We start from the raw sequence: 26,424 nt of genomic DNA, 5'->3' as shown, positions 1-26,424 counted from the left end.
ATGAGTGCATGCAGAAGTAAAAATTCATATGTTTAAAAAAATTATGAAGAATGGGGAGATAAGGCATTTTTCTACCATTTCTTGCCTAAGACAATTAGTGTTTTCTAGATGGTAGTGAGTGGGGGAGGTTGGAATAAGTTTACCTAAAATGAACTGTCAGAATTAACGTTAAGGACTGTATGTTTTGGTATTTTTTTTTTCTTTAATTAAAAATATGTGGCTGAAATGGCTAATGCCTATACACTGATCACTAAGTCTTCATCACTGGGCCTTACTAAGAATCCTTTTGATCTTTCCTTTTTCTGTAGTCAATTTGCTTTCATTGGCCATTTTCTAATAGTTGATATTCTAAACATGCAGGTACTGTTTTTTGTGTGTTCTTTTTTGGTGGTGGACTTTTTTGTTCCATCTTCTCTGAAATGATCCCTTCTCTAGCTGCAGCGAACTGCTAAAATTTGTAGGAAAAACACTACAACTATCTGGATTACATCTTGATCTAGGAATGATGTGCTTCCTACCAATCTTATTTAGCCCTTTTGTGAACACAGATATATATAGAAATACACATTAAAATTATGTAGGTTATGTTTAGTGTGTTTTTATATAAACCTGAAACAACATAACTCTTCAGTTTTTCTGAATTATTATTCTAGGATCAAGACAACCTTTAATCCAACAATCTCAGCCTCCACCTTATTCATCACCTAGAGATGTTCCCCCAGACATACTGTTAGATTCTCCAGAAAGAAAGCAAAAGAAACAAAAGAAAATGAAGTTAGGCAAGGATGAAAAAGACCAGACTGAAAAAGCTGCAATGTATGATATCATTAGCTCTCCTTCCAAGGACTCCACTAAGCTTACATTAAGACTCTCTCGTGTAAGATCTTCGGATATGGACCAGCAGGATGATATGCTTTCTGGTTTGGAAAACAGCAGTGTGTCAGAGGGTGATATTCCTTTTAATGTGCAGTACCCAGGACAGACTTCTAAAACACCCGTTACTCCACAGGATGTTAACCGCCCACTAAACGCTGCTCAGTGTTTGCCGCAGCATGAACAGACAGCTTTCCTTCAGGCACAACAAGTGCCTGTTTTACAACAGAATACTTCAGTTGCTGCAAAACAACCTCAGACTCCTGTGGTACAGACACAACAACAGGTTTCGCAACAAGGAGCTATAACGTCATATGATGAAGTAGAATTGGATGCATTGGCTGAAATTGAGCGGATAGAACGTGAATCAGCTATTGAAAGGGAGCGATTTTCAAAAGAAGTGCAAGATAAAGGTAAAAGGATTGTGTGTGTGTTTATACACTATATATATTATATAAATATATATATGCATATAAACCCCATATATATATATATCTATATCTATAAGAGCTTCCTGTCACTGTCACATAATTCAAATCTGTGTATTCAGTATAGGTTCTTCTATGACATTCACCTCCGTTCCCCTTCAGCAATGAACTGTGATCTCCATATATGCATACTTTTAATATCTGTTATTCTTTATTTGGGGTCTTGATGGATGGAAAGTGAAGCTCTTCTGTTTCAAAATTCTTTTTAAGCTACTCTTATTTTGAACCACGTGTCTGGTTGAAGTACAGTTGACACGGTTTATAATGTCTAAAATCCTAGCAGTACCATGAGTCAAAATTTGTATTAAGTATTGGTATTAGAATTATGAATTAACTACTCATGTTGCCTGATTTGAGAAAATACAGGCAAACTCCTTTATCCCATTTCTATTCATATTCCCATTTGAACTTAATGTGAAGGAGGTATTAGGTCAAAATCATATCTGTTCTTTTAAAGGCAGTATAATGATTGGGTAATATATACTACTATGTTGTCTCCATTGTCTGTTTAACTGGATATTTATTACTATGTAGACATTAGAAACTTTAGAGTACTACCATATATCTGTATGGTCTCTAGCACAGAACCAGATTAGCATCTGAAGTGTTTTCATTTCAGTAGCTATACTGATCATCTTAACTGATTTCATTTAATCTATCGTCTTCAGGTTTGTTTTGTATTTTTTTTCTGTTGTTAACTGGTTTGAAGGTCTTAGGTTTCAGAAATCTCAAAAGTAAGTGCAAAGTCCCATGTAAGTCTTGAGAGAAGATGTATTTTATATATTAGATACTAATAGGTTAACATAAGTATTTTTCAGAAGCTTCTTCTACACTGTGTTTAACTTCTGAGAAAAAAAGTCTTCTATAGTATAATACTGATTTATGAGATACTCCCAAGAAAAATGTTGTTCAGTGGAAAACAGCATAAATTCTTATTTTGAAAGTTCATAGGTAAAGTTTTCGATTTTGAACACATTTATGTGGACACAACTGAATTTACATACAGTTTGGGTATTTAATCAGCAGAAAGCACAATTTTTCTCCCTATTTAATGATTTTTTTTTTTTAAGTATGCTGGGGTGGAGAGTGAAGGGGAAGGCGAAGAGAGGGTGTTTGTGTGTTTGTTTGTAAATGTGGTTGTTGCAGTTAGTAAAAGGTTTAACTTCTTAGATATTTCTTATTTGGTAACTAAATCAAGTCTTTCTAGGAAACCTTTTTTGTGAATAGATGAAGAGAATGTGTGGTCACCTCAAAATAGATCTCTGTCTTAGATTTTGATGTAATGAAATGGGGAATTTGTTACTTTGCTTACATCTCTTCTACTAATTCTAAATTTATTAATGGAAAACTTGTGGTTTGTCTCCTAGTACTTCAAAAGCTACTTCTGTATTGACACACTGTGAGTAGAATCTCCAGCATGTTTTAGCTGAGAAGCATCTGGAAAAACACAGTGCATTTTTGATGGTGCATAGCAACCTTCAGACACTTAGAACAAGACTAAAACATGCTTTCTCTTTTGTTATGGCTTTCAGGAAATGTTGAACGTTGGTTGTAAAGTTTGTTTGCCTTAATTACATAGACACAGATAGACTCTGGTTTGTTTCTTTTGGAGGAAAGGAGTGATTTTTAGAGTGTAATCTCTCCACTTCACTACTGTGTGATAACCATCTTCCCAAATCAGGATTCCAGACTTAGGATTCCCTTGTACCTGCATCCTCTGCCAGGTCTCAGTTCTTTCTGAGTTCCTCCAATTGCTATGAATCAGGTGCAAGAGTTGCTGTATAATATTGGGACTAATCATCACTATTTATTCAACTTACTTTGCCCCTATGCTGGAAACCAGCTTTTTTCACTGAGGTTTTAGCCAGGAATTAACGGTATTGAGTAGAAGGATTTTTAGCAGTCTTGGGCAGATTTCCTGAAAAGTTGTGTCTTTGGAAGCACGTGGTTCTTATTTTTCGGTTATACTTTTGTCATGGCTTGTAAATTTGTACTATATCAAGAAGTTGATACACTCTGGGATTGTTCTCGTTATAGCTGTTTGGTTTGGTGTGACTTCAGGAGGAAGCTTCCTTTATTCTTCCTATGGGAATATGTATGTTAGAAACACGTCCAGTAACTCCTAATACGTTATTGCTTTTTGCAAAGCCGCATCCTATATTTATGCAAAAGTCTGACATTTATGCATTTTAGTACATATACTGTAAATTTTGGTCACATTATTTCAAAAGAATAGTGTGACTGTAGCATGTACTCAGGCTAAATAGTGGGAATGCATAGTGGTAGCTAATGCTGTACAAGAGCAAGCATCCTGCTAGAGAAATTAATCGAATTGCCAGCACACGCTAAAATCTGCATGAAAGCATCTTTACTGCTTTTGTAAGTAAGGCGTGGGAATACATATTACAGTGACATTACGCTTTCTGTGTAGGCAGATGTTGTCTTCCATAAGTTACTTTGAGTAGATTTGTACTCACGGGTTTTCGTAGAAGATTAGTGGTCTCTGCTGTAGTGTTTTTTTTTGTCTTCCCCAGACATGAAATCTCTGTAGTACTGCACTTCATCAAAGGTTTTCAGATGCTTTCCTTTTAAGGCTTTGGATGATATGATATGTTCTTTTTGAGGAACCAATAGTGTGGTAGAACTGTTTATTCCAGAGGAGAGGCAGAGATATTTTTGGGAAGTTCTTGCTAAAAATATGCAACTGCTACATTTGCCTAAGGCAATGCTAAGGTTTTTGTTGTTGTTTTGGTTTGGTTTGTTTGTTTTTTATAATGCTGAAGTCCTTTTATAATGCTTGGTACAGATGGGAAATGGGGGTTTGGAGACATTTAGTAATTACAGAACTTTCCTTAATAGATCCTTAATTCTAACAAAACAGTTAAAACATTTAGCTTCCACCAAACAAAGCCTCTCAAAATGGGAAGCAGTCTCTGTTTCAGAGGTGAAACTAACATGGGGTTTAGTATAAGTACCTTCTTTGAAGAGCAGCATAGCTTTCTGGACCCTGATTGTCATGCTTTTGCCTTCTGAAAAATAAATTCTTAGTGCAAAAATCACTAATGCAAAATCTGGCATATTTGTCCTAACATATGTCAGATATGCATGAGGAGAGACTTTATAATATCAATCTTTACCTCGTATCTGAGTGTTTTTCAGAACTCTGTTTTTATAATTCTATCCTTTTGGTCTATTTGGATCTTGAATTAAGTGGATTATGTGGTCTTTTCATCATGATAGATGTAAAGTTTGAAAAAGCTGGTTTCATCTTTGTCCTCTGTGTGGGAGGACAATAGTCCATCTTCTCTTCCTACTTCTTCCATCAATGAAGTATCTTTCTGTTGATTAATTTTGCAAGTAATTTGTCTGTATCTGTTAAGGAAAGAAATAGTTGGAGATCTTGGAGATCAAGACACAAAATGGTACCTTCTGATACATCTGTTATATTTAATAGCCTCAGAACAAATAAATAAGTCCATGGAATGTGGCATGCCTCAGATCTTCAGTTGTCATTGCCCCCTCACAGTTGCCTCTATACTCTCATCAGGTACAAGTTGTCAATTAACACTAGATCATATATTCTCTTTGAAAGGATGCGTAGTACTACAAATAGATCCAACTAGTATTTATAAAGATTCACTTTATCTGAGTTGGAAAAAAGTTATTAAGAAGGGCTAATACAGAAAAGGAATCGTATTTTTCCACAACAGTCAACAAGTGAACCATCCTTGGCTTACGTGCATCGTGATATGTTGATTATATAATCCCTTTAGAAAGGTAATGAAGCTTCATGCATACTTTCTTCTCATCACCATCAGTAGTTGTATTTCCTGTATTACTTGGTGCTGTTGAATACTCAAGAAACAGGAGGAGGTCCATATTCAGAATGTATTTTGTTTGCTTAACTGGAATTGTGCTTTGTTCACATTGTTGACTACTCCAAGAAAATACAGGAAATGTTGAGTTTTGGAAAATTATGTCCCAGGAATTTCTCTTCTTAGGAATAATCTTCTTCCCCCCCCTTCCCTTCTTGTTTGGCTCTGGGAATGGATGCTGAGGGATAAATTTCATTTTGGTAACCTCAGTTCTTTGCCTTAACTCTTGCTTTGCCACTGTTCAGATCCAAGTCAGTTATTTTTGTCTGTAGTCAAGTAGTTCAAAGCTAGTCAGTCAGTTTCAGTTTAAACCTTTCCTACATTAAGCTCTTTTTATTGTTCAAGATTTTGATCTGCTACTGAAATAATTTTCAGGTTTAAGTTTTATAGCTCAAGAACTTCATGGTTTTCTAAAAATGCCAAGTACTGTGAATCAAAAATAGTTAAGATACAAATATTAACAGGAGCTCTGAGTTATCTAGGAAGAGGAAGAGGGAAGATAACCTTGAAAATTACTTAAAAAGATAGAAAATAACCCATCTTTTTTCAGAGACTCTTTCTCAAATTGCTTTAGTTTTTTAATTTTATTCAGATTGTTAAATTTTAATTTAAACTCTTCTATACATACTATTTTGTATTCACTGGTACATTTTACGCTACTTCAAAGACACTTTCATATTAAGCAGCTGTCTTAACAGATTAAGGAGTTCTACTTTTACTTGTAAAAGGGTACTGTTCTCTGGAGTTTGTGAGAAGAGTAGTGAAATTATCAATCACTAACCATTTCAATGGGAGGCTAATATTTTTTTTTAACTTAAATCTTTAGAATTGTTTTTAAAAGGAGACAAACCTACTCGTATCTCTGGGTTTTTTTCCCCTAATATTTTATCTCTGAGGATCCATTTTACCCCCTTCTTTGGAATCTTACTGTGGATTCTTTGAATTAGGAGAAAGTGAAGCTGTAATAACTTAATTTCCAATAATTGGATCAGTTAGGGGGCATTTGGATGCCTGCTGTGGGCCCTTCTTTTTTAGTTTGTTCCAAGCCCATAGCAGCAGAGACACACATCCCAGGAGTGTGAATCTGCCGGAGCAAAACTCTCAAAACTACACTTATAGGTAAGTAACCTTTTTCTCTTACGTTTTAAGTTCTTATCCAGCTCCTATCCTGTTCTCTTCATTACTGATCTTCCCCAAAGAGGAAACTAAGAGAAGAACACTAAGAATTAATAGTTTGTTTATGTCTGATTTTATGTAACCAATTAAAAGAAATGACAGAACATGGAATTATAACTAGTGTATCGGTATTAATTTAAAAAAATGTGCTATAGGGATTTTATGTCCTTAAAAATGGAGCTACAAGTGTAGTCATTTGTGTAGTCATCTTGAAGAAGATTACAGTGACTAGCACCAGAGGATGAAATGGTGCAGTGTAAAATATTAAATAATTGTATCCCTATGTAGGAGGACAATGTGAGAATTATGTATGGAGTATTTTGTGTATATGAGTTTTCATTAGGTCTGTTTTTTCATAGTGTGGCATAAATGATGAAACATAGCTTTCCCAAGAAAAAAGCAGCTTTGCAAGATTTGTGTGTGTGTGTGTGTGTGTTCAGACGTGTTTTAAGAAAAGGGGAAGAAATTCCTCTGCCATCTAGAGCAGTTGCAATGAAGTGTTGCAATGTTTCTATCTATCAATCAAGAAAAAAATGCATTCTTTTATATTTTTTATAAATAATGAAATACTGATTGAATGAAAAACAGGTTTAAAAAAACAGTAGAGGTGTATTTTTAATGGCATTTACTTTATTTTGGTGCGCCTGTGTAACATGAAATCAAATACCCCTGTTTATCGCAGGCTGTGCTTTATGGAGGGTAGTGCAGACAACCTGCTCTTGTGAGCAGGTATAGAAAACAACTAAAACCTCCCAGTTTGGTAAGGAGGTTTTGGCGTTTTCTTGGGTTTTGTGGTTTGTTGTTTGGTTGGTTGGTTTTTGGTTTTGTTTTTGTTTGTTTGTTTGTTTTTGTGTTTGTTTTTTTTAAATCCATAGCATAAACTAAGATTAGAAAATTAAATATAAATTGAAGGTAGTGTATGGCCCTGATTGTCTCTGTTACATTGATCAGTGGTTTTAATATTTCTTACCCAGTAATGACTTTATTTTGTTCTGTGACAGTCACTTCTGTATAATGAATTTAAATCTTGCTAAAGAAATAGTGTGTATAAGTAATAAACTTTCTTAAGAGTTTAAGCCCAGCATTTCTGCAGTTCATAGTCACTAAGATTACTCTTGACATCAGCCTAAGAAGACACAGACCTTTTATTTGTTACCATGCAGTGTAAATGTTAATCTAGTTAACTGAAGATTGCAAAGTATGCTGTCAGAATCAAATCAACATCTGGAAGGGAGAATTTAAAGTCATTGCTTATTTCTGAAGTTTGCTGTTTATATAAATTAATTTAAAACTAACTGGATATGTTAATCTGCAAGTGATACATAAGTAGCTTTAATTAAGTCTGCTGTTTGTGTATTGCATTATTCTTGTGAAATTAGGTCTTGGGTATTTCAAAAGTAATTGCCCTTCAGGTTTGGTCAGATATTTGAACAACTGAGTTTACAAAACTATAATTCTTCACGAAGTAGTCACATGGATAAAACCCCAGCATTTGTATCAGAAAAATCTAACTCATAAATGAATTAAAATCGTATTGTTTGTAAAAGTACTATTAAATTCAGGGAGATTAAGTTACAGCTTCCAGTCTCTAAACAAGTATAGGTGCTTGATTATACTTTTCTGTAGTTCTATTTTTGTTATTTTCTAATCTAATGTTTATACTGTATTACTATAGTTGACAGTATATAATGAGTTACCAGACATCCTTAAGTACAAAAATTCAAACAGTCATGTTTCATTCTCCCATTATCCTGATTACATTATTACTACATTTTATAAAGCCAGCAAAACTTTACCAAAATTAAGGTTCTGAAGTCTCCTACACCTTAAGGCATGTCGGAGACTCTGATATCTTTCTGTATTTTGTCTTGAAGGAGTTTGAACATCCCTCCTGATGGGCTTTCATTTTTGTACAGTGACCATAACTTTGATAAAGTCTCTTAAGGGGTTACTAAAAGTTAGCAGCTGTTTCTGTTCAGATTCTTAAAAATCCCGTCCTCTGAACTGCAGCAACTGGAAGCCCTCTGTGCTCTGGTCTCTACTTCAGAGACTTAGTTCTATAACTCTTCCTATACCAGGATCATTACTCTGCCTTCTTAGTTTCTTCTGTAAGGAGCAAGCAGTGAAAATAGTTTTTGACCTGTGTTTGCCGAGTCTCTACTTCAAGAGGAGGACCTAGTACTGTGGGAATCTCTTCTGCTAATGGAAAGAGTTCTTTCTGGTTGTTCAGTTCTTGGTTTATTGGAATGTGGCTTTGAGGAGATGTGAGGTGAGAGCAAGCTCTCATGGTCAGTAATGCTGAAGTTCATGGAGCAGCAGAAAGATAAGAATGGATATTTGCCCTCACTCCATTGGTAGGTCTTCCATCAATACCATTAAAGTAATATTAAACCCCCTTTGTACCCAGATTAGATTAATTGCTTTAGATTTTTGTGGTCTACAAAATACTGTTGGGTGGGGGACATGGCGCTTTGATCTGTGAAAAAAAACTAAGAAAGTAAAACAGTTTTAAGTAAACATAAATTTGTTATTTAGACGTGTATGTTATCTGCTGAAAATTCCTAACCTTGACCATTAGCTTAAATGAGATAAGCTTGTAATTGGATCTCTGCTGACTCCTCTCTGATGTTAAAAATAGAAGGTTTGGCAATAAGTAATACCTGCTTAGGAATGGTATATTTGGGTTAAATGTATTTGTTGCTGATTTCAATAGTTCAAATGAGTGGAGGTATATCCCAGTCACTTCTGAAAAGTGTAGGGCTTTAAGATACAAGACTTTTAATTGTTATGCTTTAAAAAAAAGAAAGTTTATACTTGAATCATCAAAATTGTTTGTCCAGAATTCAGCGTTAGAGGATCAGACTTCTTTGTGGGTCTGAAGAGGAATACATTCACATTTAACCGTCTTGGATATTACGTCTTCAGTTGAGTCTCTTACAAGGTTTAAATGGGGAGGTGATAATTTCTGTTGTGTCTTCGATATCGTTCAAGATCATTCTGGAATTTAAGAGTCTACCAAACAGTATTAATAAAGTGGAGTCTTCCCATTCTGCTAAAATGGAGCCTAGCAACCATGGATGTGGTTATTATTTAGGCTTGTTGCCTTTTCACATACATTTATAAAGCCCTGTTTGAGTTTGCTAGGACAAGCAGTTCTAGAAATTTTTAGGCTATCATCCTATTATACTTGTTGAACAAGTTTAATCTGAGATTTAAGGCAATTATCAGGTTTGCAAGAAAACTGTAACATCGGAGACTTCGACACTAATGGTGTTCTCATTACTGCTTTGGAGAGATTGCAGGTTAAATGGAAGAATGGAGATAGTTCTTTAATACAACTCTCTTAATCCAGCTGCTGTCCCTAACCCTTGCTCAGCTTCCAGGCCATATCCAATTGCAGGATGGATATTCTTCAAATCACAGTTGACTCACACCATCTGTGGTTATTCCAATGCAATGGTTTTTTGCACAAATATTCCACAGTAATTAATTAATTTCTAAATCTGAAACTGCTTGTCGTTTTGACATACGGATATTTCCAAAGATGGATGCCACAGCCTGTCTCCAGGAATGCTGTTCATAAGACAACAAGTGAGAGAGAACCATTTGGAAATCCAGCTAACCTATTTTTTTTTTTTTTCACATTTCAAACTTGTGGTTCCTTTAAAGTTTTGTCTGTTGCACCACAGTGACCCATTGAATTTGACAGAATACCTCCTAATGTTTTTTTTAGAATAAGGTAGCTTATGATCTTACTTTGACTACCAAGGTACTGCCTTCTGGTGAGCATGTTGCAATGTAAAGATGACATCCATGTGAATTTACCAAGCCAAAAGGATGTGTAAATAAGAGAGTAACTGGGATCAGACTGTGTTCTTAACTGTCATAAACTTTTTTGAAGAGTTGAACAAAATGTAAAAGTATTTTGGAGGTATCTACATTCCTGGGCAGGGGGCAGAATTGAAAGATGTCCATAAAAAGAAAATCTGAAAACAAAGACCTTGGATACCTGATCTCTAATATAGTTAGAAAACTCTTCTGTGGCTTACTATATATTCCTTTTATTATGAAAACAGTTACAAAACAAAAAGATCTTGATCACACTTTATTGGTCTCAAGAGCTTTTGAGCCTACATGCTCAGAATTGTGGCAAGCTATGAATCTAGGTCTGCAGGATTTGAAAGAGAAACATTGGTCTGATATTTTGGCCAAGTCCTAGATCCTGACAATAAAAAGAAATTATACTGTCTATGGAATGAAGTGGATGAAGCCTGGATACTGATGCCTTGAAGGATACGAAGTATATTTGAATGGATATTGTAAAAGTTCTGATGTTCATCTGTTCATCAAAATGGTGGAAAGTCTTGGGACCCATGCCTTAAAAAAATAGATGTACGCAAATTTAACATATGTTTGTTCATAAAAGAGAAGACATGAAGACATCTGTTTTCAGAGGTTAATTACTGTGTCCTTGGCTCTCTGATTCTTGTTCTCATATAGTTCAAAATGAGTTCAAGATTTTATAAAGCCCTTGAAGCTGAATGGTGTATTTCATCTTTCAAACTTCCGCAGCTCTCATGGCAACTTAAAACATTTTTTGCTCATTTGATGGAGTTTTTTCATTATGCTCAATGAACACAGTGATAGTAGGTACTCTTCCTACCTTTTGTGCCCTAGTACAAATTGATATTTTCATATACTTGGGCCAGCTTTTTTTATCCTAGATTCAGAAATCTCATAGAGGCAAAACAGTAATGATCAAGTCTAGTTCTGAGGATCACCATCAAGATGGACTGGAAAATGAAGACATCTAGGAGTAAACTGTAACTCTGCAATCACCTTGCCATTTAGGAAAAGAAAACTTTGAAGGTGTCTCTTTCTTATCAGATAAGATGTCAATAGGTTGTGGTTATAATAACTTACTAAAACATCAATATTCAGTTGTCAAGAGAAATGAAGAAGGTACATCAGAAGAGCTCTGTATTTAGAGGGAATATGTATGCCAAGTTGTCATGTGATCATCTACTTATATATTCTCAACTTACAATTTGACGTTTGGGATGATGAAGAGCAGCAGCATTTTGAGCCTGGTCAGTTACAGAAGTTCAAGCGAGAAAATTGGTCCTACTTGAATGGTTTTGGTTGTTTAATCTTGGAGCCTTCCGCATGAGGGCTCTGAAAGGTGAGTTTTGGTTCATCCAGCTACAGCTGTTTAAAGTATCATAGCTCCTGGCCATCTACCTTGCTTCTATAGTAGGGGTAGCAGAGGGAAGCCTTTGCTTGGCGCTTAACTGACTTGTTCAGCCTCATAAGTTAATGCAGGCCATCTTCATTAGTGCTGTAAGGTGATACTATTGGATGATGAAATGCACTTGTGGAAATACGAATGTGTATTCCCTTCTGCTACAGGTGATAACATTAGTTAAAGGAATGGGGCAGATAACAGTAATGTCTGAAAGGCTACTGTTAGATCCACCATCAGAGCTTTAAAGGACTTTTTTCAGTGTGGCTGTGTTCAGATGAAAAAGCTGACTTTTTCCTAACACAAGTTTCTCGATTTGTGTTTCTAAGAGTTGCAGTAGTGAAGCAAGGTAACGATGTGTGTGACTGTTTGTGTATATACATATATATATAAAAAAAAAGAGAGAAATCTTTTTATTCTAATTTGAAACCTATTAGTCTGAAAGCTTCTAGTTCATGACCATTCCTAAGACCTCCCATGAAACTCAATGAGGTTGAAGCCCTTTTAGTCATAGGGAGAAAAATATTTTTTTTGTCATTGCATGAAGGTTTAAAAAAAATATGTTCATTTTAATCAGTAGTGTAGGGAAATTAATTTATATAAGTTCTCAGAGAAAAAAAAATCTTCAGGCCAAAAAGCTGTGCCTTTTATATGGGAAATTTGTTTCACATGTCTATCATAAAGTTGGCAGGCATTCCTACAGATTTTTATTGAACTTTGAAAAGTTCCTTATTTGCAGTTGACCAGTGTCTGCATGGAGTTTATTGCATCTATCTTAAATGTTGCACATAATTTCAGAGTCTTACGAAATTAGAGCTGTGCAAATAGATTCAAGAATGAAAATGGTGGGGGAAAAAGCCTCTTCACATTGCTGGAACTGACCAGGTTACTACTTATTTTATTCTGATCTTAATTTTGGAGATGGTCCTTAAAAGTTTCCATTCTTCTAAATAAGAATCCTCTATAAAGATAGAAATTAGAAATCAAATGTTATAATTCTGGTTTACAGCTTGAGAGGATGGCATTTGGGGTTTTTTGTTTGTTTCGTTTTTTTCCTTGGAGTTTATTTCCCTTTTCCTTTGCATCCTCCATACCATTCATTCTCCTGCTCCCAAAAATAGACCTGGTTCATTGCATCTGGTGATAAGGCACTACAAATGTAGGCACAAAATAAGTTATGTTTCTTATATTTCATTTATGGTCTAGACATTTTGACAACAGATCTAGAACAGAATTTCCAACCTATATTTAGTCGTTCCCTAGACTTAGTAATATTCCCTGATTACAGAGAAAGTAATTGTTTTTTTGACAAATTACACATGATAGTTGAGAAATGAGAATATAAGCCTTTGTGCAGGTAGGGTGTTTGTTTTTTGTGGCAGAAATTAATTTTATTTTAGAGTACCATGTTAGTAACATAAATAGGTTGTAGTTCAAATGAAAAGAACGCTTTTGGATACTTCTGTGTACTTCTCATTTCTATGAATTCTACCAAATTACGGGGGGGGGGGGGCTTTATTTTTGTTTTTTCTGCTCTTAATAATTTTTTAGTATAAACTGAAATACTTATTAGTGGATCAGGCTCTTCACGGTACATAAAATTATCACTGAAATTTTTATTTCATCCATGAAAAACGTTAGGGTTGCAAAGGGAAAATACTCAAGCTATTAAGTGTGTAGTGGCCACCTACTAATACATGTGTTATGGTGTAGACTCCAACTTTTGGTATACTGCTTTGCTTCAATAGAAGCATGGAGTGTTGGAGTTATTTTAATAATTTTTGTTTATTGTTTGTGTGTTCCCACTCTAAAATACATCTGGCGTTCAACTGATGGACTGAACAAAGCAGGGAGAACATCTGTATTAGGCATTGCAGATCCTTGCTTAGTTCATGTGTAATGAAGCAGACTGAATCTGCAGAAGAGAATCTTTTTATAGTAGTATTCCTCAAAAAGCAGTTGTGGAGGTGTACATTAACTTCATGTTTGCAGACTTTTGCTTCAAGCATAATTGATTAGTTTGGATTTTCAAATTATTTTTTCTTGAAGGCGGATTTGGTTGTTGTATATTGCAGCTGCTGTATTAGATGGTTCTCTTGGGAATTATACAGGGATTTTGATTTCATATGTTTTGAGGGTGAAGGTTTTTTTAATGATTAATTGACACCTGTTGTAGACTGACAATGAATGATCGTCTGAATAGATGAAAAAGTATTAGCTAGAGAAATTTTATTCTTGATTTTTAATTCAGTGGGGTTTGTGTGTTGTGCATATATGCTGGGGAGGATTATTTGGTGGCAGTGGTGAGGTATGAACGTACTTGCTTGGTCGTTTGCCAGTCTATGTATATAATTTGTGATTTTTCTTTTTTTAACTTGCAGATAAGCCTCTGAAGAAGCGAAAACAAGAAAACAAACCACAGGAGGCTGGAGGTGCTACTGGAGGGAATAGAGCAGCTTCTCAGGAGACAGGTTCTGCAGGAAATGGGGCAAGACGAGCGTTGATGGTTAGTATAGATCTGCAGCAAGCAGGAAGAGCGGACTCTCAGGCAATGGTAACTCAGGATTTGGACACCATAAAAAAACCTGAAGAAATTAAGCAGTATAATGATGGGTTTGTGTGTGTTCCCCAAGAAGATGCTGTTGGAGTTCTTAAATTTAAACCTGAAAACCATCCTGAGATTTTTAGGAGAAAGTCAGACTTTGAGGGTCAAAAGATGGATATCCCACAAAATGAAAACAGACAAATGGAATTTCAGCAAAATGAGAGCAGACGATTGGAAAGTAAACACAATGAGAACAAACAGTTAGAAGCCAAACTTGAAAGCAGACAAATGGAAGTGAAACAAAATGAGAACAGACAGACAGAATCAAAACAAAACGAGAGCAGGCAGATGGAGATGAAACAAAATGACGGAAAACAAAATAATGGCAAACAGGAAATAAGGCAGAGGCCGGAAACACCGAAACAGAGGAGTGAAGGCAGGCCTGAAACACCCAAACAGAGGAGTGAAGGCAGGCCTGAAACACCCAAACAGAGGAGTGAAGGCAGGCCTGAAACACCCAAACAGAAGACTGAAGGCAGGCCTGAAACACCCAAACAGAAGACTGAAGGCAGGCCTGAAACACCCAAACATAGGCATGATAATAGGAGGGACTCCAGTAAACCATTGTCAGATAAGAAAATTGAAATATCTAGGAATAAACTAGATGTGAAATCTGATCCTTCAAGAGTAAAACCTGAAAGTAGAGCTGATCCAACAAAACAAAGGCCCGATGGGCGTTCAGTTTCTGATACACCGAGGCGTGACCATGATAGCCTTAAACAAAGATGTGAGGATAGGGGGGAGTCAGAGAGATACAGAGCAGATCCATCCAAGGTCAGAAGACCTGAATATTTGAGATCCTCAAACAAAAATGAACACGAGTCTAAGCATGGTATTAAATCTGACGTTTCAAAACCTGAGAAATTTGAAAGGAAACATAGGCATGAGTCTGGTGAATCAAGGGAAAGGTTTTCTTCTGGGGATCAGAAATCAAGACCTGACAGCCCTCGTATTAAACAGGAATGTAAAGGGGATTCTAGTAAATCACGACCTGATAAACCTGGTTTTAAGTCACCCAACAGCAAAGATGAGCGAAGGACAGATGGTAATAAGAGTAAAGTAGATAGTAATAAAACACATGCTGACAATAAAGCAGAGTTTCCCAGTTATTTGTTGGGGGCAAGATCTGGTGCATTGAAACATTTTGTCATTCCAAAAATCAAGCGTGATAAAGATGGCAATGTTACTCAGGAGTCAAGGAAAACTGAATTTAGAGGTGAACAGAAGGACAAAGTAGAGAAGATTGGTCTAGTTGAAGATCTAAATAAAGGAGCTAAGCCTGTAGTTGTCCTTCAAAAGCTTTCTTTGGATGATGTGCAGAAATTTATTAAGGATAGAGAAGATAAATCAAGGGGCTCTTGTTTTAAACCCAACAAGAACAAGTCATCAAAATCTAATAAAGGTAAGATTTTTTTTTAATATTAATTGCATTATATATTTTACACTCCTGTTCTTTTAGATTTGCTATTTCTGTGGTTAGAAATGAAACGTGGACATTTGATAATGAGTTTATATGCTTGCTTATGTGGTGATTTTAAGGAACGAAGTGAAATGCATCTGCAGGCTTGTCGTTATTGGAAACCTTGCTACAATGTACCTGAAATTATTTATTTTCTGCAATGCAAGTAACTCATGTTGGAACACTTAAATAAATCATCTTAAGCTGTACTTCAGCTATATTAGTTTAACCTGGTATTTTATCCAGTGAAACATGACTGTTGTAGATGTGATTTAAATTGGTTTAAGTGTGTCTGTATAAGAACTGATACTACTGTAACTAAATGAGTGTAGCTGAAGTGGTGAGAAATACTATGTATACAAGCCCTAAGATTTTAATATTTTTAGTTGGAACCGAAAGGTGTTTTTCAAAGGCATGTTTTGACATGATGCAGTAAGAATACAGTTACAGAGTGCCATCTGCTTCTTTTACACTATAAATACAGCTCTGAGGAACCTCCACACTTGAGGCTGTGTGACCATAAGCTTACTAAAAGGTTCTGTCTTCAAGAGAGCGAATTCAGGCTTCATTGTCTCTAGGGTCCATTGTATGCAGAAAGAGGAAAGGAACTGGTAAACAGTTGGCTGGCATTTTCAAATTAGTCATATGGACAGCAACTAATTCAGGATAGTTTGTAATATCTGGTTGATTGTCTCATCTACAGATTTCATACTTTTTAAGTAAGATTGCTTTCTTTGGTGCCATAAGTTTCAGTTCTTTGGTTTCAGACTTAAGTAGATCATTTCACGTTGTGAAATCGATGTTTCTAACTGGTCAGGGCTCCTTTCACTTTTAATGTTTACTATTTAAAGCATTTAAATTTCTTGCATAGTTATCTTCATAGACATGTCATGTCTGAAAACAGAGAAATCAAGCAGTAGGGCAGAGCATTTCAGCTGTATGCAAGATGATGTATGAATGCAGTTCGAGGTATATTGTGAATTTGAGATTAAAATGTTTTCTTATGTAGTTGATCTGATAAGAAGTTACCTAGAAATTGTATTTATGAATGTATACCTGTGGTTATGTGCACATGTACAGAGGTGATATCTGTGTAATGAATTTATTGTGCTGTATCTGTTCTCTATCTACTAACTCATTTGTATTAACTCTTAAAGACTTACTAATTCAGGATGCGTATTACTTATTTGTAAAATATTAGCCTCCTTGTTAAGTATTTTCTCTTTATTCTGGAAATACAAACATTTCCCCTGTCCTTTTTTGAGATACAGAACAGGCAAAAATTCCATTTTAAATAATGGGTATCTAGAGTTAGACATACAATTATTACATCCTTGTCATCAGTTTAATCTAAAGATTTTGGATGGAACCTTTGTGTTCTTGATAGGAAATACTAAAAATTTTCTGATGGAACTCAGGTCTGTTCTCAGAAGGATAAGTTTTGAATTCACACAATTCTTTGTGCAGAAAATCAATAATTTTTAGAGCCCTCAGAACCATATACAGTGCATGTATGCTTTCTAAAATGTTCTTAAGTACTTTTTTTGTATTCTGTATTGTATGTGCTTAGTTAAATGGAATATTTTAGTAATATGTAAAGGTTTTAATGACTCTTGTCTGATTGGCATGACTAGTAGCTGTACCACATGAGTGAGGCATTAATTTTAAGATCAGGTTTATAACTTCTCTGCAATATTTTTGTGTATTTTTTGTTTTCTAAAGTCATGTATTTCTTACATACTCTCAAATTACTTGGGACATATTTTCCAGGGAAAGAAAATGTTTGAATTGAATAACAGTCTCTTTGCAATTGTATTCAGATTAAGGTTCTTACAATGGTTCTAGAAAGACGTTTGTGGAAAGAATGGTGTTGTAATTATGTTTCTCTTACAAGCCGAGTTTTGAGTGTTCAACCAGGCAGATCTGGGAGAAAGTGTCTTTGAACTTGAGATATTTCATATGTATTTTTATTTGTACATTTTTTCTGTTCAGCTTCCTGGTGACTTACTTCCTAGGATATATTATGCTGAATAACTAGGTGAATGCCAATGTTTGAAAAGGTTCATAATTTAGAAAGGTGTCTCTTCATAAGCCAAAGTCTATTTGTCAACAGCTGACTGATATAGAAGCTATTAAGCGGTTGCCACTATGTCCTCACTCCACCTGAGAGAAAATAGTGTTCACTATTTAACTCTGTGCCGTTTTTAGTTATAAACATTTTAATACACTAGTAAATGTGATCTCAATAAACATTCTCTATTTAGTTCATCCTGTATTTCTCTTACTAGATTGTAGCAAATCTTCTCTAGTGTTGCCTTTTAGCATCATTATTCCACATCTCACATCCTCTTATTCCATATAGCTTAGTGAATTTTGCTTCATCTTTCCTTATTTTACTTCCCTGTATTTCTTGACCTTCGTTTTTGCTTTTTCATCCACTCTTCACCCAAGAAAATGTCTTTTCTTGGCTTTGTCATTCACAACATCATTGCTGCGATTTATCTGGATTGCAGTTTAAAATAGTATTAGTTGAGCTAATTCAAAGCACAGTTTAGGTAGTAATTCAGTCTTAAGGGACTAATGCCTATTCATTATGACGTGTGTTAAGCTAAAATTAAAGCTTTGCAAACTGAAAGTCTATACAATTTCTACATTGTTTCAGTAAATTTTAAATTTGAAAATCATACCTTCATTGTGGGTGTGGACAAGCCTTGAACTGTACTGCAAAAAGACAAAGTAACATTTTAATCCAGTTTTACAGACAGGTTTAAAATTTTGTTAATATATCAATGGGAGGGATATCCATAGTATGTGACCAGTAATAGTGAGCCATCCCAACAGTCTCTTTTGGCATTCACAGGCAAGAAACGACCTTTTTTATCTCTCTCCTGATCTTTGAGCGTTTATCTGAAAGATTTACGCTACCTCAGATGAAAGTTATGGATTTTTTAAAAGTAGTATTTTCTTTAAGGGGTCTTACGGTGAAATTTTTGTGGCCTGTGGATCAGAATAAATTTTATTGCTTTTTTTCTTCTGGTTTGAACATTTGTGAATGCCTTTTATCCTGGTTTTAATGCAAATGTATGTTGTTGGTGAATCCGTGAAACTTTTCCCTTTGAGTTTGTACCTGCAATGAGGAGGTCATGTTTACTGTCCTTGCTTTCCAGAGCTTTACAAATATCATGTCTGCTGCTTCTTAGAGCTGTACTGATCAGCTGTGTTGGGAATGGGAGCTTTTAACAGTTTCACAGTTACTGCATTCTGAGCAAGGCGAATTTTACTCATATTTGTTTCATACTCTAACAAAGGAATGAGAGAAACTATAACTGTCTGTACAAGGAGATGTCTGAGTTCTTTAATGTTTGGAGTATTACCTTTCCAAAATAAGCATCATGCATGTAATGCAAGTTGTAGTTCTAGCACAAATGAGTACGTGTTTTCTAAGACTTGTGCAAAAACACCTTTTGGGTCTTCCAGTATCACCAACAGATAGTTTGTTGTTCAAAGAAAAAAAATCTGAATGGTACTCCTTCATTGTGTATATTGTCTAGAATATCATTTTCTGTGCAACACAGAACTTGAAACACAGGTTTTTGTTGCTCACTACAATTCTTTCTAAATACACTGCGTTTTCTGCTGCTGTGAAATTTGAGTCAAGATTTACCATTTCTTCAAAGGTGTTCCTCATACATATTCTTGCAGAATCATAGAACACCAGGTTGTAAGGGACCACAAGGATCATCTGGTCCAACCTTTCTTGGCAAGAGCAGAGTCTAGACAAGATATCCCAGCGCCCTATCCTGCTGAATCTTAAAAGCATCTAGTGTTGAGGAACTAAAAAATTTACTGCTTAATCATCTTCACGTCACAGAGTTAAAACAATGCTGCTAGATTTTTCTGTGTTCCATGCTTGTGTATTTTGTTGTGTTTCTGTTATAGTTTATTTTTTTATTTTTAATTCCAGGTGACTTTTCAGAGCCTGTATTAACTATAGCTTGGCATTTGTGTAACATGATCATCTGTAGCACTGCTGGAAACAGTCTCACTTCTGAAGCAGGGTAATCAATTAAATGTTCGTTGTCTAGGTAGGAGTGACAAGAAAGAGAGTATTCCAGGATGAAAAGCTGTATCCAGACTGTGTTGGGTCCGTGATCCAACTTGTGATGCCTCTCACAGTCGTCTAGTTAGCACAGCAAAGCTACTCACAAATACTTCCTGAAACAGCTGTCCACGCTTTTGTGGACAAAAGGGGAGAATCAATTTTAAACATTTGTTTAAATCCTTTGCGTATCGGACTCCTGTAAGGACAAAATTAGCAAACCAATGTGGATATTCATACATTAAGCAAATTTTAGACTTCACTCAAATTTATTTCCGAAAAACCCAGTCTCTTGCTGCTGAAACAGTCATGCTGTTGTACTTACTGAAATCAGTGGGGAAAGCAGCTGTTCTGCAAGAAAATAACTGAACACAGTCATAGTTTGAAAAGTATTCCAGGCATTGTTTAGTCAAAAGACAAAACCAAACTAAGTGTAACCTGTTAAATCTAATAGTCTAGGAAGATCTCATTTCTCTAGCATGCTTTTCACCCAAATAGATCGTTCCTATTTGCAGGGGTTTTTTAGGTATGGCATGTCAGTCCTATCCCAGAAAACTTCTTGGGATTTGTATGGGCATTGTACCTACTCTCTTGGGCATTCATTATTTTGCTGCCAGTTTTTCAGAAGTAGATGTTGGATACACTGGTATTGGTAGGCAGCAGGAATTCTGCAGTTGCACACTGGAATCCTTTCTTGTGTTGATCTGTTAGCAGTAGAGTAGGACACATTTTCAGCGCAGTGCTTTGCCTGGATGCCACTTCAGTTATTTACTACTTTTGTCTTTGCAACTAAAATAAATATTCTGATTCTTGCTCTCTTAGCTGTTGTTAAGTTTTCTCTGGGTTATAAGAGTGAACTTTATATTTTACACATGTATTTCTTAGCAGCAGTAGATTCGACCAAAGTCAATAATTTCATTGTACTTTGGTTCATCTGAAATATGATGCTTTGTCTGCAGATTTAGGAGTGGATTAATTGGTTCATTTTTGAAAAATTACTGTGAACAAATTGCTCTGACAAATTAGGTACTAAATTTCTATCACATGTTCCAAAGTCTTAAACAGCCTTTGGTTCCTAGACTTGGATGCTTGATCATGTACCTCTTACTTCTGGAAATAGCTATGGCTATTTTACATGAATCATTTTTGCAACAATGCATTACAGTAAGTAAAAATGGCGGCCAGCAGTTTGTCTTACATCACTTACAATACACAATGCAGACCTGTTCATACACCCAAGTGTCTAAATGTGGATGTTGTTTGTTGGCTTACGTGCAGGGATATGTGCTCAAAACTTTTTGTTTGAATTTTCTTCTAAACAAAGGGTAAATTTGGAAAAATGAAAATAAAGGAAAGCCTCATGTTTGCTTTTGGTAAAATAGCTTTTCTGTTGCTTGATATATTTAGCTGTTATATGTGGCTGGTTTTGTGTTAGAAAATTTAAATTGTTTACTTGAAATTTGGAATTCATTTTTGTTCTGTGTGAACATTAGCAGTGAAAAGGATGAGACCTTTTTTCTTCTTTAAACTGCCAAACTGTTGTTTGTATCTATTAAAGGATCCTTAAATACACATACTGCTTCATTACCTTCCGAGCACGTTCCTGTAGTATTTTATGTTAAAAGTTAAAACATCAGCAATCTTTTGTTGTTGTTGCTAATGTAATTAAGTTACTTTGAAGAAGGAGAACATGAGTACTTTAAAAGATAAAGCCTGAGAATGTTTCTGTGATAGAATAAAGAAAAAACAGATCTTCTTGGTGACTTTATAGTCACAGATCAGATGTAAATCATGGCATTTGTTTTGCTTGTTCTTTGCAAGTATCTTGATTGTATTGTATTTCTTATAAAGGAGTTTTTCTTTAATGAGAGGAAAAATTGAGATGTAACTTGATTTAATCAAGGTCTTTTTTCTTAGGTGAGACCCTATCGCTCAGTTTTTAGGTTAATCTGAATGCATGGCTGGGAAAATCCATCAATCATAAATTTCAGATTCCAAACATTAATGGTAACAGAAAATTACATTTTGGGTTTTGCAGCTCTAAAAAAACACTGTAACTTCTTAGTACAATAAATTGAGTTAGCTGACATTTCAATGCATATTTTCAAGAGCAGTGACAGCAAAATCTAAAAGCAGTGTTCCAACAATGATTCATAAAAAATGAGGGATTTTGTGCACCACTGCATTTATTTCAATTTCCAATCTTGCTCCATTTCACCCTAGGTACCAGGGGAGTTTTGTGAAGTATCTTGTAAGACTAGACTGCTCTATTATCTTTTTATGAACTTCTATTAAAAAAAAAAAAAAAAACAACAGTGAATAGCAATAAGAAATAAAATAACTTATGGCTACAGTTGCCACAGCAATTGGGTAGCTTGAGGAAGTTACTGATACCAATGTAAATGTGAGTTTTCTTGGCATCCTCGGAGAGTGCATGCTGGGTATATTCCCTGCTCTCTGCCTGGATCTTTCAGGATTTTCTTGGAAATATCTTACCTCCATCAAAAAATGTTTCTTGCTTCTGAAGAGTATTTTGCACTATTGTAAAATTATTTTTGAATCTGTGCTGCTTAGCTGTGTGCAGTTATGACCTCTGCTGTATAATGAAATAGTTCTATTGCTGTGTCCAGATTCTTCTCTGACACACCAGCCTGGCTGGGTCCCATTTTTCAAGATCAGAGCTATGGACTGCGATATAAACAGCAAGTCTGAACCTCTTACTTTGTTTAGCCCAAGGCTGTGAGTCTTTGCTTTGTGCCACTATTGGGACAGATGAGTAAAAGTGATTTTTTGAAAGATGTTTTCAAGCAGATCCTATGGAATTATGTAGGGTACACTTCTGGCTGACACTGTTTCTCTCTCTCCTGCCAAATTTGTTGCAGCAGAGAATCCTGTGGGCACAGACCCTTGGGTGGTAGTGAGAGCATCTCAGTCTCCCACCCTCTTCTGACATACGTGTGTGCAAGCTCAGCTCAGGAGTTATCCCTTCATGGATATTGTCAAAAGTTGAGGGTAAGGATCTCAGTAGAGGGTTATATCCTCTCTATAGGATGTAGCTGTATACCCTTCCATAACCTTTAAGGCAAAAAATGGGAGAAGAGGAAAGCTACTGGAGTAAATGCACAGCTTCTCAGATTGTTTTCACCAGCATTGATTTGTTGATTTTTTTTCAGCTGAAGATATGCTATTGAGATAAGGTATGTCTGCTCATAAGACTTTTACTGATACCTTGAATTCCTCTTTGAGAAAAGGATTGCCATTTTCCTGTGCTTCCGCTTCTGTTCTTGAAACTTTTCAGGGCATAGAATTATTTGAAGGAGTGTTAAGCTGGTGGGAAAGGGACTTTGATCACCAAGGACTCTGAGCACCATATAAAGAACATAGTGGAGCATTTTAAGGGTGAGCCTGCTGGAAAGGACATAATTGAATTTGCACACCAAGAAATAGCAAAAAAATTTTTGGCTTTAACCAGTATGGTGTTCATCAATCACAGGTAGTCATGTGGCCCTTTGCCCTGTAGTGCCCAAGTGCTATATTGTAACAGTACTTAACTATTCTAAAGGGGTGTTTATTTTCCAGATATGGAAAGTACTTTTATCTCTTTTTTCTTTTAGTTCTTTATCTAAAATAGAACCTTATCTGCATGAGTGATCATAATAGAATTAAGCTGTGAGTCTGTGCTGTTGTAGTTACAGACATGGCTATCCAAGAGGAAGGCAGCACTCTTTTTATGTAGTCAGAGTGCATTTTATTTGATTTAGCACAGAGTTTGAAAGTTGTTCGAGCTTAGTCAGAAATAAACTGCTTTCCTTTCTGCATATATGTCTGACATAGGAGGTTTTATCACTGTAGTTGTAGTGGTGACCAAAAATTACTTCAGAAAGTTATACATTTAGCTGGTGATACATAGGGGAGGTACACACAAAAGCGCTGTAACATCCTCTATCACATGCTCAGAGACTATATGTAAGGAAGGTGAGCTTGGCCTCTGTGGAATAACAGCAAGATTGGATATATTAGTTATCAGCAAAATGAGTCTAGAAGCAGGTAGTGTCTTCTGTGACAAAACAAAAAGAGGAAGAGGAGGGCAAAATTGAGCTGCAGCTCTAGACTTTTATTTTTAACGTCAAAATGAAGATGTGTGGCAATTCACAGTTGTAGAAGTTCTAGAACGTGGGGAGTGGTTAAACTTCAATTTCTAAATGCTGAGAAATGCAAAGTTAAGATTGACATCCTCACTTCAAACAAGTTGCATTGTTCCTTCTTAGACCCATGTGAGTTCTTGCATATGTTTTGATAGTTGGATAAAGTTGCATTTTAAAATCAAAGATATATAGAGAGATTACAAATATGAAATTGCATTAACTGCGGTTTTGCTTATTGCAATCTACTAGCATACAGAAATGGAAAACACATTTGTGGGAGGCTAAGTTATGCAAAAGACTTCATTAACATAAGCCTCAGTTTTGAAATGAACTTGAGAGACAGTTTCTCTTGAAGCACTTGTTCATTTGCCACAATAGATGTACGTGCAAACACGTCATTTTGACATCACAAGGATTTTAAAAGTAATCATGTAAGCAAACTGATAAGAACTGTTTCCACTGTATTACCTGTCTCTTATAGTTATGGAAGTAGCAATTTTGTGTTTAGGTTTCTAAATGTATTTGAATTTTGATGGATTAGTAGTTCATAGGAAGTTGCACCAAAATATAAGCTATACATCTGTTTTCCACAGTTTGGAAAGCAAAGATAAGTCATTGCTGAGCAGATAACAGAGTTTATTAGTGCTGGTTTTGATTTTATGGCAGGAATGGCCCTCTGATCGTGGAAAGCTGACCTAAGGATGAGCAAGCATCATCCCCCTTACAGTAGCTGCTTGTTTGTTTGAAGTTGTTATATCAAGCCAGGGGAAACTAATATGAACACACTGATTGTTCTGTCAAGAAATAATTGTGCTGTCTGTATTGAGTGGATCCAGTGGAAGTCCATAATGTTGTTACTTTTTTCTTAATGTTCAACCTGTTTTGAAGGCATTCATCTGCCTGAATCAGGGAGATATAGTTGACTTGCAAATTCAAGGCAAGGTGATTTTTGGATCCTTCTTAAGATTAGATATGTGTAAATATTTGCTAAAAGCTGTTATAGAAACTTCAAACTACCCATCAAGTTATGAACAAAAATCATTGCTGAAATTTGAATTGGCTCTATGCCTTTCCATTATTTTTGTAAACCATACATGAAGAAGAGAAAAACTACATCCAGTAGATATTTTAATAAATCTTGCTACTATACGTGGCATAACCCTTTGACAAACTTTCCAGATGAAAATAGAATACAGGAGGAGGCTCACAGACTAATTCATTGTTAGCTAAAATCCTCTGGCTGATCTCCAAATGAATTATACTTTGCCCATTATTGCTTGGTGAGAAAACAAGTATCTTGATGGCCAGTGGATATTCAGTAACAACTGAAGATTCTTGAATACCTTCTCTAAGAAATCTTTTGGTAATGGCAATCAAACAAAAACATGTTCTTCCTCCAGCAAGCAACTATTACGTAAGTCATGTAGGCATTGCACAGGTTTGGAGAAGCACTGAAGAAGTGGCTGTTCAGGTATGCCAGCTGAGTTTTGCAAAGGGTTGGTTTGGCCAGATTTGCTGTGGGCCTTATGCTATGTGTGTAGTCCCACTGATTTCAATAAAATTACCAACAGTGCATAAAATTAAGAATGTGTTTTAGAGAACCAGGATCTGAGGTCGCCTAGTGATTTCACCTGTAGAAATTGTGTTAAAAATTTTGTATGTTAATTTTTCCTGTAGTCTGGGGCTGGATGTAAGTGAAGACTCTTCAGGTACTGTACAGGCATACAGAAAGACGTGAAGTATCAGTGTGGGGACACCACCATTCGGGCACAGCTGTACAGCATCCTGGTTACACTTGACTATCATCCAGTCAGCTGGTGGTGCATAAAGAGGACCTGATCTGTCTGTGCTAGTGTAGTTCTGCCTGTCATCAATCAAGTGCCCAGTCTGCAAAGAATAATTGTGTCACAGCAACATGGTCGACCACACTTGAAGTGTTTTCTAGATTTTTTGAAAGCAATATTGAGAATTGAGGTAAAGTTGGCAGATGGTGATTATCTAAGGATGGCAACTTAAAGCAGAAATAAAACCACAGCATGGGGAAGCAAGGACAACTTTGGCTATCGGTTTTATTTATGGATATTTCTCTACAAAATTGTGAATATTTTCAATTCAGTGGGGTTTTTTTAAAATGCATTTGGATCAGATGATTTGCTGAAAATACTTCAGAATTATAGGAAAAATGATTTTCTGATCATTAGTTTCATGGCTTGTAGGCAATTTTTTTGGATGCAGATATTTGCTAAACCAGTAATATATGATCCCTTTTTAAAATGTTGTTACTGGAAACTATTTTCTCATATTAAGTCTCTTCTGATTCCAGTTAAAGATGTTTAAAGAGGGAAATAAAGAAAAGAACAATCTTGGACTAGAAGATCAAATATTAGTGAAAAAGTTGAAATACATTTTAGAAAGTTATGTGATGAAGACATCAGATAAACAAAACCCCAATAAGTATTTCT

The 26,424-nt window shown here is 35.7% G+C and overlaps 1 protein-coding gene across 8 annotated transcripts in view; it reads left to right on the top strand.

The window, feature by feature from the left end:
* Positions 1 to 26,424, top strand: part of NIPBL (NIPBL cohesin loading factor) — a 161,781-nt gene that overhangs the window by 93,875 nt on the left and 41,482 nt on the right. For 5 of the 8 annotated variants that reach the window (XM_065860130.2, XM_071802483.1, XM_065860131.2 and 2 more), the window contains 2 exons: positions 654 to 1,286; positions 14,036 to 15,661. The exons of 1 other annotated variant lie outside the window; for it this stretch is intronic. In XM_065860130.2, coding sequence (XP_065716202.1) covers positions 654 to 1,286; positions 14,036 to 15,661 — 2,259 coding nt within the window. The remainder of the gene's footprint in view (positions 1 to 653; positions 1,287 to 14,035; positions 15,662 to 26,424) is intronic. 2 more of the 8 variants (XM_071802487.1, XM_071802486.1) reach the window with 2 other exon arrangements.

The sequence above is a fragment of the Patagioenas fasciata genome, chromosome Z (genome assembly GCF_037038585.1).
Source record: "Patagioenas fasciata isolate bPatFas1 chromosome Z, bPatFas1.hap1, whole genome shotgun sequence".
NCBI classification, from domain to species: domain Eukaryota; kingdom Metazoa; phylum Chordata; class Aves; order Columbiformes; family Columbidae; genus Patagioenas; species Patagioenas fasciata.
Note: the sequence above shows the minus strand (reverse complement) of the source record. Positions and strands in the feature narration are given on the sequence as shown.